Raw genomic sequence first — 14,123 nt, 5'->3', positions numbered from 1 at the left:
ACAGTAGTGATTCGACTCTGTGATGATACCGATATTGTCCTAGACAAATAGATTATGGCTACATCCATTTTGCTCCTTTTCATAGAAATGGTTTGTAGTAGATCTAATGAGATTTTAAAGCCATGTAAATAAACAAAGGGCCGTTTAGGTCTGTCTTATGTTGTTGTTAATGTAAGCAAATACTAAATATCTACGTTTAAATGTGGCTGATTCCTACTGTGGACTGATTTAACTGTACCTTATACGTGTACTTGTTAGTAAAATAAAGTAGGTCTTACCCTGAAAACTGGTTTTGTGTTAAATCCTTTCATAATTAAAATAATAACAAAAAAAAATTATATACAGCGTTCATCTATTTAAGCCTTAATCTAACGATTTTTAGTCTTTTTACTTACCTATCTAATAGGCTTCTCAACTCGTAACTCTATACTCATGGTACTTATTATACAATCTCGGAAGAATGCAAGGATTCTCGGAACATGTGTTAATCAGCCGCACTCGAATTTTTCGAAAAATCCGTAGTCTAATTAGGCCAGATAAATCATACCATCTGGCTATATCTAATATCAATAATGAAGGTTTACGTCATATTTGTGTATAGAGGATACTGAAAAAGGTACAAAACACATTTATTTAGTTTATGAGATACTTGCCACTATGCCAGGATATACACTATAAAGATATACCATATTATAAAAGTTCAATACTTTACAATGAACTTGGATTAGATAACAAATTGGATTAGTACTCGAGGCATGATGAAGTTAAATGCTGGCAAGGTGATTCGGTAATTTCGGTATTTTTAGGGAAAACGGTTTCCAGGTATAGGCAAAGATCCTGGAAGAGCTGGTCTGTTTAATACTGCAGCTGCTGGGTCACCGTTTTTATTGGTTCTGTCCGTCGAGCGCTGGAGTGTTCTGTCCACCGGGCGCAGGGCCATTATTTCGCCATTATTTCGGATTCAGCTGAGTACCAGTGCTTTACAAGAAGCGACTGCCTATCTGACCTCCTCAACCCAGTTACCCGGGCAACCCAATACCCCTTGGCTAGACTGGTGTCAGACTTACTGGCTTCTGACTACCCGTAACGACTGCCAAGGATGTTCAATGACAGCCGGGACCTACAGTTTAACGTGCCATCCGAAATACAGTCAATGGTGTCTAAGATATACTTAGAAAGTACATACAAACCCACGCCTTCATACTTGAGAGGTTGGTCCTTTACCCACTAGGCCACCACTAAATTGGGATAAGGGTAAGGGGATGAAATTCTGGTACTAACAGTGGAACTCCTGCAAGAGCAGTACTATCAGAGTAACGCCGGCCTGTAACAATACAGTTTATTTACCTTATATATTATGAATTTCTATTCTCACTAGAGACATTTTATCTAATAATTGACTGCCTCGTTGGTCTAGTGGTCGCAAGCGCGGCTGCTGTGCTCGAGGTCTCAGGTTCGATTCCCGGGTCGGGCCGAAATCGCTTTGTGGGTTTTCTTAAACTTTCACAAAAGCAGCCCGTAGTCTGGAAGTTGGTGATTGATTCACCCGTGCATCGGAGAGCACGTAAATGTCGGTCCTGCGTCTGATCTCTCTCCGGTGGTGTCGGATTGCCGTCCCATCGGGTTATGAGAGTGAAGGAATAGTGAGTGCACCTGTGTCTACGCACATGCTCGTGCACTATAATATGTCCTGCGCAGCTGGCTGATCACCTTAAATGAGAACAGCCGCCGTAGCCAATAATCGGCTAGGAGGACATCATCATCATCACTTAATGCCAATTTTGACGATTTTGCTAAGATGCGATGACGTTTAGTAGTGACGTCTAGTTAGTTATTTAGTAGCACGGTTTCCTAGGTTTGATTCCTAGGTCGGCCTGAAATGGAGTGCATAAGTTGGTTGTTTTATATCTCCGTGTCAGCTGGCATTCCCTAATGTAGGTAACTCAGTAGCATTAGTTGTTTTTGTCTATTATATTATTGTATGTAAATTGATCGAGGGAGGCTCATGATGTACAGATAGTAGCTCATGTGAATTTTCAACACACAGACAACGACACAAGTGAAATCTCTGGACGAAGCTGCTAACGTATGTTTCTAGTATGCTATATTACGTATCAACACACATCAATAAATATAACAAATAAATAATTTTCCTGTAAAAATTGCATTTTTCGATAACATTATCTAAAGGTTATCCTTACTAACTGAACTCTACCTCTACAGCGGTAAGTATTGTGTTTATTTTTAACAATATGTAGCTATAAATATACAGACATAGGTAGGTACAAGTCATTTTTTCACAGTTCTCCAGTGTCCCTTTAATTTTAGTAAATCAGGGATTTTAACCTTTTGAGCGCGCACTGGTGACAGAAAGTCAGTTAGTATCGTATCAGCAAAAATTGCTTATACAGTACATAATCTTGGATATCTCAACCTGCCTGGACGTGCTCAAAAATGTTAGGATTAGTACCTCCACAACGATGGTGGCCCTACGTAAAAAAACAGTGGTCTAATCACCTTTTAACATTATGAGCCTTACTAATAAAAGTAAAAGTGCCTTGCACATTTGGATGATAGATTTACACTCCTTCAACTTTGCTCGCTTGAAAAGTTAAGGAGTTCTTCACAACATTCATTTTTCTATATTATTTTCAACGATATAAAAATACAGGCATTTGAGAAATTAATTCATTTATTAAAATATCTACACATTAATATATAGTATAATGTATTTAAAGGTTCAATGTCAAGCGAAATAGGTAATAATATAGTATTGCGTAAAAAAAAAATACTAAGTTCACGCTTCGATGCTTGCTAGCAGTCATATTTTTGCTTCACAATTTCTTCAAGGATTGTTCTGTGTGCATCAAATATCCCGTAATTTTAAATAGAATCTATACATTTGCCAATATGTAGTACATCATGTGCTCACCTGTAAGATATTGATACAATAGACGCTAATTGATTTGTTTTGGTGAGCCAAATAAAAAATAACTAAAAATAATAATATTGTGTTTAATCTTCTTTTTATTAACATGAATAGCTTCCAGGTATGGCCAATTGTTGTCCACTTCATGGTGTTGGCGTGCTGGATCATAGGAACTGCTCTTCGGTCGCAGGGTTCAGCCGTCCTGACGGCGCTTGGCCAGTCTGTCCTGCAGACGCCAAACTACTCTGAGATCCGGCTACTGGTTGATAAGGTTGACCATACAGTCCGTTTGGTTGTCCATACTGAGGTCCGGCTGGTTGGCCATACTGCTGTCCGGCTGGTTGACTATACTGATGTCCGTTTGGTCGTCCGTAGTGCGGTACGTTTGGTTGTCCGTATTGCGGTCCGGTTGGTTGTCCGTATTGCGGTGCGGTTGGTTGACTATACTGAGGTCCGGTTGGTTGTCCATACTGAGGTCCGGCTGGTGGGCCATACTGCTGTCCGGTTCGTTGACCATACTGCGGTCCGTATTGTGGTCCGGTTGGTTGACCATACATCGGTTCGTATTGTGGTACGTTTGGTTGTCCGTATTGAGAACCGGCTGGCTGACGGTACTGAAGTCCATAATTTGTCCAAGGTGTCTGAGGTTGGCCGAACTGCGGCCCAAATGGTTGATAATATATAGGCCCAACTGGTTGACCGTAATATTGTCCGAATGGTTGACCGTAAAATTGATTGATTGGTGGACTGTAATATGGCCCAGATGGTTGGCTATATGATGACCATGGCATATGGCCATTCTGGGTGTCGGAACTATTTGAAGGTGTTGGTGGACGTGTGTGCTTTCTACGCTTAGTTTTATGACCTCCGATGTCGGTACCAATGTCATTCTCAGTTCTAAGGATTACTTGTCCCTTGTCAAAGCCTGCTTTACCACCTAAGTTTATGTGCCCACCTAATGTATAGTTCCAGCTATCGGTTTCCACAGTTTCAATATATTTTGAGCTGTCATCCTCAGAGATAATCGGTGCGCCTGAAAATAAAGTGCACTGGTCTTTAGTCCGTTGACATTTTTTATTGATGTAACATTTACGTTTTATCCTGCAACGGACGGTTTAATGGAAAATGTTCTATAAAAGCGTCTCTATGTTCTTAACCAGATGACTGCGTGGACCTAGCTTTGTTTAGTTCAAGTTTATACAAAATGTATAGATGGGGAGTACATAACGCTACGTACTACGGGATACGTAGAGCACGTAAGGGAGTATATGGGGGAAATACATAAGGAATTTAATTGGGGTTGTGTAAAGAGGGTGTACGATATTATAGAAATTAATTAAATGCTAGATAACATTATATCTAATATTTATAAAAGTACTAGCTTCCGCCCGCGGTTTCACTCGAGTCCCGAGACTTCCCGAAGCGGGATGGTAACAAAAACTATCCAAGTATCATATCTCCTTCTTCCTGGTCTAAGCTACATCACCTCTAAATTTCAGCTCAATCGGTTCAGCCGTTCACGCGTTATGGCATGACCAAGGGATAAAAGGTTTGGATTTTTATATAAATATGGATTTATTGACGATGAAGATCTAGACGCATATCGTCGCGACTGGTGGGCTCGGTCGAAAGATCGAGAAGTGTGGAAGCAACATGGGGAGGCCTTTGCCCAGCAGTGGGATATTATGAGCTAAACATAATAATAAATAATAATAATGGATTTATTTGTACTCACAGTACAACTTCTCCAACAGCAGCACTATCAGAGTAACGCTGACCTGTAACAACACAATTTACGTTATTCAATTGTTGATTACTAACTTTTTTAAATAACTAACTGATATGATAACAGTTAAGATAACTATGAACTCATAACAACTTCAGTAGTACAAATGTACTTCTAGCTCTCTAGCCTTTTCCCAGCTATGCTGGGTCCGGCTTCGAGTCTAACCGGATATAACTGAGTGTCAGTGTTTACTACTGCCTCTGACCTCAACCCAGTTACCCGAGCAACCCAATATTAATTGGTTAAACTGGTGTCAGACTTACTAGCTTCTGACTACCCATAACTACTGCCAAGGATGTCCGATAACAGTCGGGACCTACAGTTTAACGTGCTATCCGAAACACAGTCAGTGTCCAAGATATACTTGGAAATACAAACAAACTTAGGTAGGTAAGTTGCATTGGTACTTGCCCGACCTGGAATCAAACCCACGCACTCATACTTGAGAGGTTGGTTCTTTACCTACTAGGCTACTATGACAGACAGAGGCAGATGATCGATCTAGATCAGTAGAATAAATACAATCACTTACCAGTAAGTTCATGGTTACGCACACACACTGACTGTTGTCCGAGATAGGCGATCACTGTGACACTAAATTGCAAACAATATTTTATCTGGTTAAATACCAGTTCGTTATCTTATTAATGCCTAAATTGAGGGCTTAGGATTGCCCGACATAACGTCACTTACTTTTAACTAACTTGACGTTCCACTTGCATAACCTACAGACAGACATGTGTTGCTGGGGAGTTTGTTCCACTACTTCTTCTTCCCAGCAAAAACACATAGGAAGTGGTGGAGGGTGGGCGTTTTGGGGGCTGTCTTTTGTAATTTCTTTTTTGACGTTCGAAAAGTACTGTTTTGCAGCCAAGATTGAATAAATAAGTAAATTTGAATAAATGAATAAATAAGACGACTTTATTTATACTGTTTCATCCACAAGGAAGGTTTGGGAGATAAAAATATTCGTTCCTTGTGCTACTTTACTTCTACTTGTGTTACTTTAATACCAATAACAGGGACATCGCCCGATTCTGACTGTTTGTCTGGATTTTAAGGGTTTTTTTTGTTCCAAGAGTTGTCAATTGTTTACTGGCCCGTATAAGTTTGCCCGACAACGTAGTAGTGTCTGTACGAGCGCAGCGTTGTCAATCGGGAAACCATTCAAAGTTTAAGACGGTCTGATAACGTCAAATATCTGATAGTCGTTATGTGTGTATTACCTACCTCGTTGGTCTTTTAACCTCGTTGGTTTTTTAACTGCCTCGTTGGTCTAGCTGTCGCAAGTGTGGTTACTGAGCACGAGGTCTCGGGTTCGATTCCCGAGTCGGGCCGAAATCGCTTTGTGGGTTTTAGAAGACTTTCACAAAGCAGCCCGGAGCCTGGAAGCTGGTGATTGATACACCCGTGCATCGGAGAGCACGTAAATGTCGGTCCTGCGCCTGATCTCTCGGTCTTCGGTCGTGTCGGATTGCCATTCCATCGGGCTATGAGAGTTAAGGAATAGTGAGTGCACCTGTGTCTGCGCAAATGCTCGTGCACTATAATATGTCCTGCGTAGTTGGCTAATCTCCTTACATGAGAACAGCCGCCGTAGCCGATAATCGGCTAGGAGGACATCATCATCATCATTACCTACCATTCATTTTCATAATAGTTTATGAGCCCAAATAAATTATCATCGATCGACTAGCGGGTAACTTCACTCCCCCAGATAAATGGGCATCCAACATTCAAAATCTTTCAATTAGTTCTTGTTCTAGCGTTAGCATGTAAAGTAGATAAACCAGCGGTCAGCAACCTTTTGTCAGGCAAGGGCCACAAAGTGGTAAAATAAACTGAACTGCACTTGTTAATTCTAGATTATTTGCGGACATATTTTTTTTGCCGCGGGTTGTCGACCCCTGCGATAAACTATTAATTGATAACTTTTGTTTACTTCGTTAGGGATACCCGCTGTTATCTTAACCGTCTATTCGGACTCAATTTAGATATAATAATACTATTAATGTAACAGAACATAGCATTGCAATATTTTATATTAGGGGTAAAAAGGAATGTTTAGGTAAAAGTAAAATATATGAAAATAAATCAGCACAATTATATTTTTGTAATAAAAACTATCCTATGTCGTTTCTCAAGTTCTAAACTATGTCTGTACCAAATTTCACACAAATCGGTTCAGTAGTTTAGGCTTGAAGAAAAGACAGACAGACAGACAGAGTTATTTTCACATGTAATATTAGTTAGGATATACCTTAATATAATATTCTCACTACTAATAAACTTGTTTACTAATAATTGTCATCATAGTAGTAATTATCTTTCATAGTTCTCCAAACTTATAGCTTTGTGTCCCTTTAACTCGAGTACGTCAGGGATACCGAAGGACAAGTCCCTCTGGTACCCAAACTTCGTGTCTTGAGGGATCAACCGACTCAGGATCATAGCTAGAAAAGTATTAGTTCTGCTGGTTTGCTTGTAAACGTTGAATTTAATGCCCAGAACGTTTAGTTGATGATGCCTTTCGTAATTCAAGCCAGTGTCCGTTGGGCGACCTGTAAAAAATTACGTTATTATTTTTGGAAAATTGTAGTTTTGATTGAGATTAGTTTTTAACCGACTTCCCAAAAAGGAGGAGGTTCTCAATTCGGCCGGTATGTTTTTTTTTTCTATGTATGTACATCGATTACTCCGAGATTTATAGACCGATTTACGTGATTCTTTTTTTGTTCGACGCGGAATAGTTGCCAGTTGGTCCCATTGTCATCAAGGTCAGGATCTGATGATGGAAACCCTGAGAAATCGAGGGCAACCTTCGAAAGTTGTAGGCACACATAGGGTAAAAACTTGACACTCAGGTGTATGCCTGAAAGTAATTTTCAAAAGTGAAGGTTTGAAGCTGTCCTGATGAGGGAGACCAGAGAGGGTCGAGGGAACTCGACAACTGAATATGCAAACTACCTCGTGTTTGGGCTTATATCATTTGTATTGACGAGACCTTTGCAACAGTGAAGGTTTGGAGCTGACTTGATGATGGAGACCAGAGAAGGTCGAAGGAACTCGACAACTGAATATATAAAATACCTCGTATTTGGGCTTATATTCTTTGTATTGATGAGAACTTTCCACTTATATGGATAGTGACAACTATTCGTATCACTGAAAAGCTGTAAATAAAAAACTTTTTTACAAAAAAATTATAAGTCATCATCATCATCCTCTGAGCCTTTTTCCCAACTATGTTGGGGTCGGCTTCCAGTCAAACCGGATTCAGCAGGAGCGACTGCCTATCTAACCTCCTCAACACCACCCGGGAAACCCGATACCCCTTGGTTACACTGGCTATTTTTCTGCCAAATCGCTTCGTTGTAAGGTACTTTTTCAATCATGTACTGTCACACACTCTGCTTTCAAAAAATCGCCTGTTTTGATATGATATACAAAACCAGTTTTAGACATTAATGTTACGTCCACTAATTACCCTATTTAATCTGCCAGCTTGAAATGGAAATAAAATAAATATGCTTCTTTCATGAGGTAAATGAACCCGCGAGAAGGCCAATAATGATTATGATAGTTATTACACTTACATTGAAATCCTCCCAGAATCGCCAAGAGCAGGAAAACGTACACCTGTAACAAAATCAGGCGTTACTTTACGTAAATAAATGACAAAATGTTTGGAAAAATTTGTGACGATAATTTCCTCTCCACTCGTCGCGTCAATAGGTATCTCCTGAAGATGCCCCGTGGAGGCTAAAACTCGTGTCGTGTATCCAAAGCTTCGATTCATTGTCTAGCTGAAATTAACCCTAAATATTTCTCCACACATTTCATTTTGTATTGCAAATTCACCTCCTTGATCTTCAATCCTTGATCACAACCTTTACTATCCGTATCACAAGTAGGTAGGTAAATTGTGGGAATATTTTGAGGAATAACAAGAATAGATAATATTATACTCTCAGTTTATGAATGAAGTACTACGATAACCGCCAACATTAATATTTTTTTATACTTTTAAATGTTTTTTTTTTGTTTTTTTTTTTTTTATAATCGAATATTTAAAAATACAAATATTAAGTTGTAAGATAAATAAAAGACAAATATATTAATATTAAAAAGATAAAGAATTATTTGATACATCTGTTTCCTTAATAAGCTCCTAAACTACTAAATCGATTTTAAAATTATATACTGCCGAAAAGCTACTGTAATACTAGGTGATTTAAGCTATAAATATATTTATGCGGGTTCAGGAATTTATCCAGCCCTAGAAAAACGTTTTCTCGGGACGCGGGTGAAATCGCGCGAAACAAATAGTGTATTAACAAAAAGAACTTACAAGAGTATTCATAGCAACTGATATAGGAACGTAATTTTAGTTGCTTTCTAATGGCTCTCAACTATTATAATTATTAGTTTGTAAGTACTCGACCAAATTGTATTTTGTAGATAACTGTTATTCAATAAGCATTATATACAAAAATATTATCTTCTAAGTAATTAGGTTACTGACCCATGATTATGCTCGTTTTGGTTATTAATAATTAGATAATTTTTTGCCCGCCAAGTGCGAGATGGACTGCCGCACAGGGTTCCGTAAAATAATATATAAACCATGTTTGTTGTATGGGAGTCGCTTAAAATAATTATTTTATTATAGTTTTTAGAAATTTTTGTTATAATAATCATCAACATCGTGATTTCAACTGATCAATGACTGTCAATCCGTCCCGCAATCATACACGTAATATAGATAGTAATTACATCTATGCCCGCAATGGACGGGAGACGGGAGATTGACAGCTCTTAGTGATAGGTTCTCGTTTTATTATTTGGTAAAAGAACCCTAAAAATAAGTGTAAATAAACATATTGACTTATCATTTAATAATATTGTGTATGCTTTCTGAATAATATTGCGACCTTGTTTTGTTCTTCGTTTCTTTTAGTGTTTCTAAAGGCACCATAAACTGTAGGTCCCAGCAGTCATTTGCACATCTTTGGCAGTCGTTACGGGTAGTCAGAAGCCTGTAGGGGAGGTGTTCCTAAAACGGGTAAGCTAAGGGAGATGTTAAATAAAATAACCAAGAACATTACATGCGACTTGTATTTGTACTCATAGGGTCGTTTATATAATAAACTTTGGAAAACATAAGACAGTCTTAGTAATCTTCTTTAAAATTCAGAAAAAAATAAAAAATATAAACCCCTTCGAAATACCCGTTTTGCCCTCGGGGGGGTCCTAAAACGGGTAGCGCCTTTGGGCAAATCAGGTAATGAATGAGTATATGTAATAAATGAATTAGAAAACATATTATCCAGGAAATCTTTATCGTTAATTAGTCTCCTTAATTATGTTAAACAGTTTTCTTATTTTGATCAGTCTAGATCACTTTTTTACTTCATTAAATGTTACATTTGAAATTATAATTCTACCAGCAGATAATTTTGTTAAAAATCAGAGAAAACATATTTAAATTTCTTTTTCACACTGTTCCTGTACTTCTTCAGCTCTCTGTGGCTTCCTTTGTCTTCGATTAGCTTTCTGTGGGATCAATTGAGGAAGTGGCCCCTTATTTCAAATCGGGTAGTCACCCGTTATGCCCCTACCCGTTTTGCCCAAAAGCACGTTTTAAATTTCAACTACTTTAACCTTAAAATAGTAAACAAGGAGAACACTAAGTATTCACAATTAATAAGCAAAATGATAATACAAAACTACGAAAACCGTATCTTGCACCATATTTGAGTAGTCAGCACTAGCATAATCCGATTTTTTTTTAGTAAATTCAGCAAAAAACTTTTTTTATGTCTTACCTCGAACACGCTCGCTGTAGGCGCGCCAGCCTACTGACCGTGATCGGCGGGGGGGTAGTGCGCCACTCTACACTCACAGGTTCACACTAAGCCCGGCAGCACACATCCGGTTTCCGGATACGGTTTCCTGATCAGGAATTAAGATTCGGGATTCCGTGTCACTAGCGCACACATTCGGTTTTTTTCATTCTGAATTTACATGGCCAGTACGTAAAGAGGAACCATATTGAAGGCACGACATCATGGACTATGACGAATTGATTGCTGTTGCACTTTTACTGGCGCTAAACAAGAAAAAGAGGAAACGACGTTACTGGGTACACCCGTCGAATGCTCAAAGATTATCCGAAAGTCAATTCTATGTTAAAACAGCTAAATTACGAGCATACCCAGAAGAATTATTTATTAAGTATTATAGAAAGTCCATTAAATCCTTTGATGAACTTCATAAATGTCTTTACTAACAATAATGGATTGTATTATCTGAATAAAAAATTGATTATTATTATTACAAAGGCATAGATATGAGAGAAATAAAAAAAACACATTATTTTAGGTGTTTATTTATGTAAATTACGTTGTGTACGTTTGTTAATTGTTAAATAAACTGGTTTTTTTAAATAATATTTAATACAAAAATAAAAACATATATAAAACGCAAGTCACAGGCGGGCTCTGAATGCTCTGATACACGTCCATTCGGAACAGGGCTACCTTGATTCAGAATGAAAATTTCCATATGTGTGCGGCGGTCGAACCAAATTGTTCGCGAGCGCTGCGTTCGGAATGACGTCATCAGGTTTATTCCGTTCTGAGTACCCGAACGGACGGAGAAATTTTTAAACCGAATGTCAGGTTTTTTTCCGTCCGGAAAAAGTAAGAACGTGTGCGCTCTTGTGAACATTTTGTATGAAAAAAGAGCATTCCGGTTTCCGAATCTGAATTCCTGATCAGGAAACCGTATCCGGAAACCGGATGTCTGCGGCCGGGCTAAGACCTATAATATACGAATGGCAAAGTCTACCCGTTTTAGGAGGGGTACCCGTTTTAGGAACATCCCTCCTAAGTCTGACAACCAGTCTTGCCAAGGGGCATTGGGTTGCCCGAGTAACTTTGTTAAGGAGTTCAGATAGTTTGTCGCTCCATGTAAAACACTGGTACTTGGATGCATCCAGTTGGACTGGACTGAACATAGTTTGGAAAAGGCTTGGAAAATGATTTAGCATATGTCTAGACCTTGTTAAATCTATCTTCTATTGGCCGTATCTTAACTAACGAGCCCATAAGCTTTATAAATATATTGGTTATTGATTTATCTCAAATTGCACGAGGATAAAGTAAGCCACTGGAAATCTGGAAACAGGGAATTTTGCGTAAATTCCGCAATGATGTTCCTGCGAATTTATTATAAGGAAAGAGCATTCACTGTCCGATAAACCTAGCAGACTTGGTTATTACACGAGTGATAACGTTTTATATATAAAATATCGTATTAACCTTTCGTTTTGCAGTATAGTTTTGGATCCAGTTGTTCTCTGAGTCTTTTTTACTTGACTTGTTGTACTTACTTACATCATCATCTTCATCATAAACTGCTGAACATAGGCCTCCTCTAAGGAACAGTTGCCGTACACCAATCAAAATGAAATTCATTGTGAGTATTTCTTCTTACCTAACTGCAAAGAAGGATATTTTTCCCATATTGGAGTACCTGCTATTTTCATAAGAATTATATTATTGCGTCCCACCAAGAGCCAAACTAATTCTTCTATTTATCTGTATCTTGTTTTACCCGTTTTTGTTCCATTTTTGTTTTTTTTTTTCGAAATCAGTTCCTGCGATCAGAGGTTCAGTCCTTATATAAAAGTACCTAAATGTGCTTATTGTTCGCAGGCCTTCACGTTATTTGAATATATACACCTGTTTATATGGAAACTACCCGTTTCTGGCATTATGTTAATTTTTCGAAACATCAAAGGGTTATTGCAAGTTATTTCATTTTTGATACGGACTAATGGTTTTCTGCTCAAGCTCATTTTAAAAGGATACTTTTGTGAGTATGGAACATAATTAAATAATTGACAAATTATTACCGTCTTACCACAAAAACTTGTTAACGTCAGTTTAAGACTTGTCTAAAAAAATGTCAAATTATGACGTTGACATATGGTACATTTGGAGACACATTTTTTTTAGACAAGTGTAAAACAGTGGTTAAAGTTTTTGTAGTAAGGCCATTAGACTCTAGCCATTTTCCCTCGATTTCACCCGCGTCCCGTGGGAACTACAATATCGGGAAAAAATATAGCCAATGTTTCTCTGAAAGAGTGTAGCTTTCCAACAGGGAAAGATTTTTTCAAATCGATTCGGTAATTTCTGAACCTTTTAATGTACAAACTAACAAAAGAAAAAATATTAGTTTTTTTTTATTATATTAGTCTAGCTAGATAATTGTGTACCAAAACAGTTCGTTATATTTCAGATGGCTCCAAAGACATTGACATACTGCATCTAAAAGATCTCAATTTGATTAACCTGTTCGCACCAAAATTAAGCTTGAATCAGGAAGACCATGCAAGTGCGTTTGATCAGATCCAGCACTTAATTGCTCCAAAAGAGACCTTGGATGACCACGGAAAAGGTTGGGGTATTCCTTTGTTTCCTAATCTATTTCATCGGAATAGCCATAGGTTGTTTGGTCTGGAGAGCAACGATGGCGAGAAAGAAGATTAAATAAGACTATATGTATACATTCAATAGTATTATACATAATAATGTTCCGAATGTGACATCTCCGAGCCTTTTTCTCAACTATGTTGGGGTCGGCTTCCAGTCTAACCGGATGTAGCTGAGTACTTTACGATTAAAATGTGAACGAAAAGTATATGGTGTAACATGCCCCAGAGATGTGTGATTTGGGTTGTATAGACGTTAAAAAAACGTGTGTTACTAAAATAAATATTTTACTAAAATATGAAAACTAATTCCTAGTATATTTGAACTAATTCCTTGCCCCTTTTCCTTTCCACTGGTTACCAACATAATAGCAACTGTTATTAGAACCTGTTGCGCTCATCACTAGCTACCACCCGTGGTTTCACCTGCGTCCCGATGGAACTACTCGCTGTACATGGAAAAAAGTAGCCTATATGTTTTGTGTGTTTGTATAGTCGTGGTGGCCTAGTGGGTAAAGAACCAACCTCTCAAGTATGAGGGTGTGGGTTCGATTCCAGGTCAGGCAAGTACCAATGCAACTTTTCTAAGTTTGTACGTAGGTACTTTCTAAGTATATCTTAGACACCAATCAATGGCTGATAAAAAGGTGAAGGAAAACATCTTTAGGAAACCTGGACTATATATAGTCTGAAATCACCAACCTGCATTGAGCAAGCGTGGTGATTAATGCTCAATCCTTCTCCGTGTGAGAGGAGGCCGCAGCCCAGCAGTGGGACGATAAAAAGGCTGTAACATCATGTTATTGTGATACATAATCTAATATGTATTATTGTCAAGTTTCATCAAAATCTACCCAGTACCTAGTTATTGTGTTAAATACGAACAAACTTTACATATACTTTAT

At 38.2% G+C, this 14,123-nt stretch overlaps 2 protein-coding genes across 2 annotated transcripts; one reads left to right on the top strand and one right to left on the bottom strand.

Annotated features, from left to right (window-relative positions):
- Window positions 1-2,995: 2,995 nt before the first annotated feature.
- On the bottom strand, window positions 2,996-5,259 carry LOC124638484 (velvet complex subunit B-like). The gene is made up of 3 exons (XM_047175456.1): window positions 5,248-5,259; window positions 4,665-4,707; window positions 2,996-3,962 (listed from the first exon to the last, which is right to left on the bottom strand). The coding sequence occupies exons 1-3, from the start codon at window positions 5,257-5,259 to the stop codon at window positions 3,094-3,096; spliced, it is 924 nt and encodes a 307-aa protein (XP_047031412.1). The 3' UTR covers window positions 2,996-3,093.
- Window positions 5,260-12,185: 6,926 nt separating this feature from the next.
- Window positions 12,186-13,276, top strand: LOC124637938. Its single transcript, XM_047174681.1, has 3 exons — window positions 12,186-12,197; window positions 12,437-12,596; window positions 13,026-13,276. The coding sequence occupies exons 1-3, from the start codon at window positions 12,186-12,188 to the stop codon at window positions 13,274-13,276; spliced, it is 423 nt and encodes a 140-aa protein (XP_047030637.1).
- Window positions 13,277-14,123: the final 847 nt, after the last annotated feature.

This window comes from Helicoverpa zea, chromosome 17 (genome assembly GCF_022581195.2).
Source record: "Helicoverpa zea isolate HzStark_Cry1AcR chromosome 17, ilHelZeax1.1, whole genome shotgun sequence".
Lineage (NCBI taxonomy): Eukaryota > Metazoa > Arthropoda > Insecta > Lepidoptera > Noctuidae > Helicoverpa > Helicoverpa zea.
This window is presented reverse-complemented; position numbering and strand designations above follow the sequence as displayed.

Bases quoted from the DNA above. Each gene is read 5' to 3' on its own strand.
- LOC124638484 (XM_047175456.1), bottom strand. The intron at 3,963-4,664 runs GTGAGTACAAAT...CTTTATTTTCAG, and splicing joins GCTGTTGGAGAAGTTGTACT to GCGCACCGATTATCTCTGAG.
- LOC124637938 (XM_047174681.1), top strand. The intron at 12,597-13,025 runs GTGAGTATGGAA...GTTATATTTCAG, and splicing joins CATTTTAAAAGGATACTTTT to ATGGCTCCAAAGACATTGAC.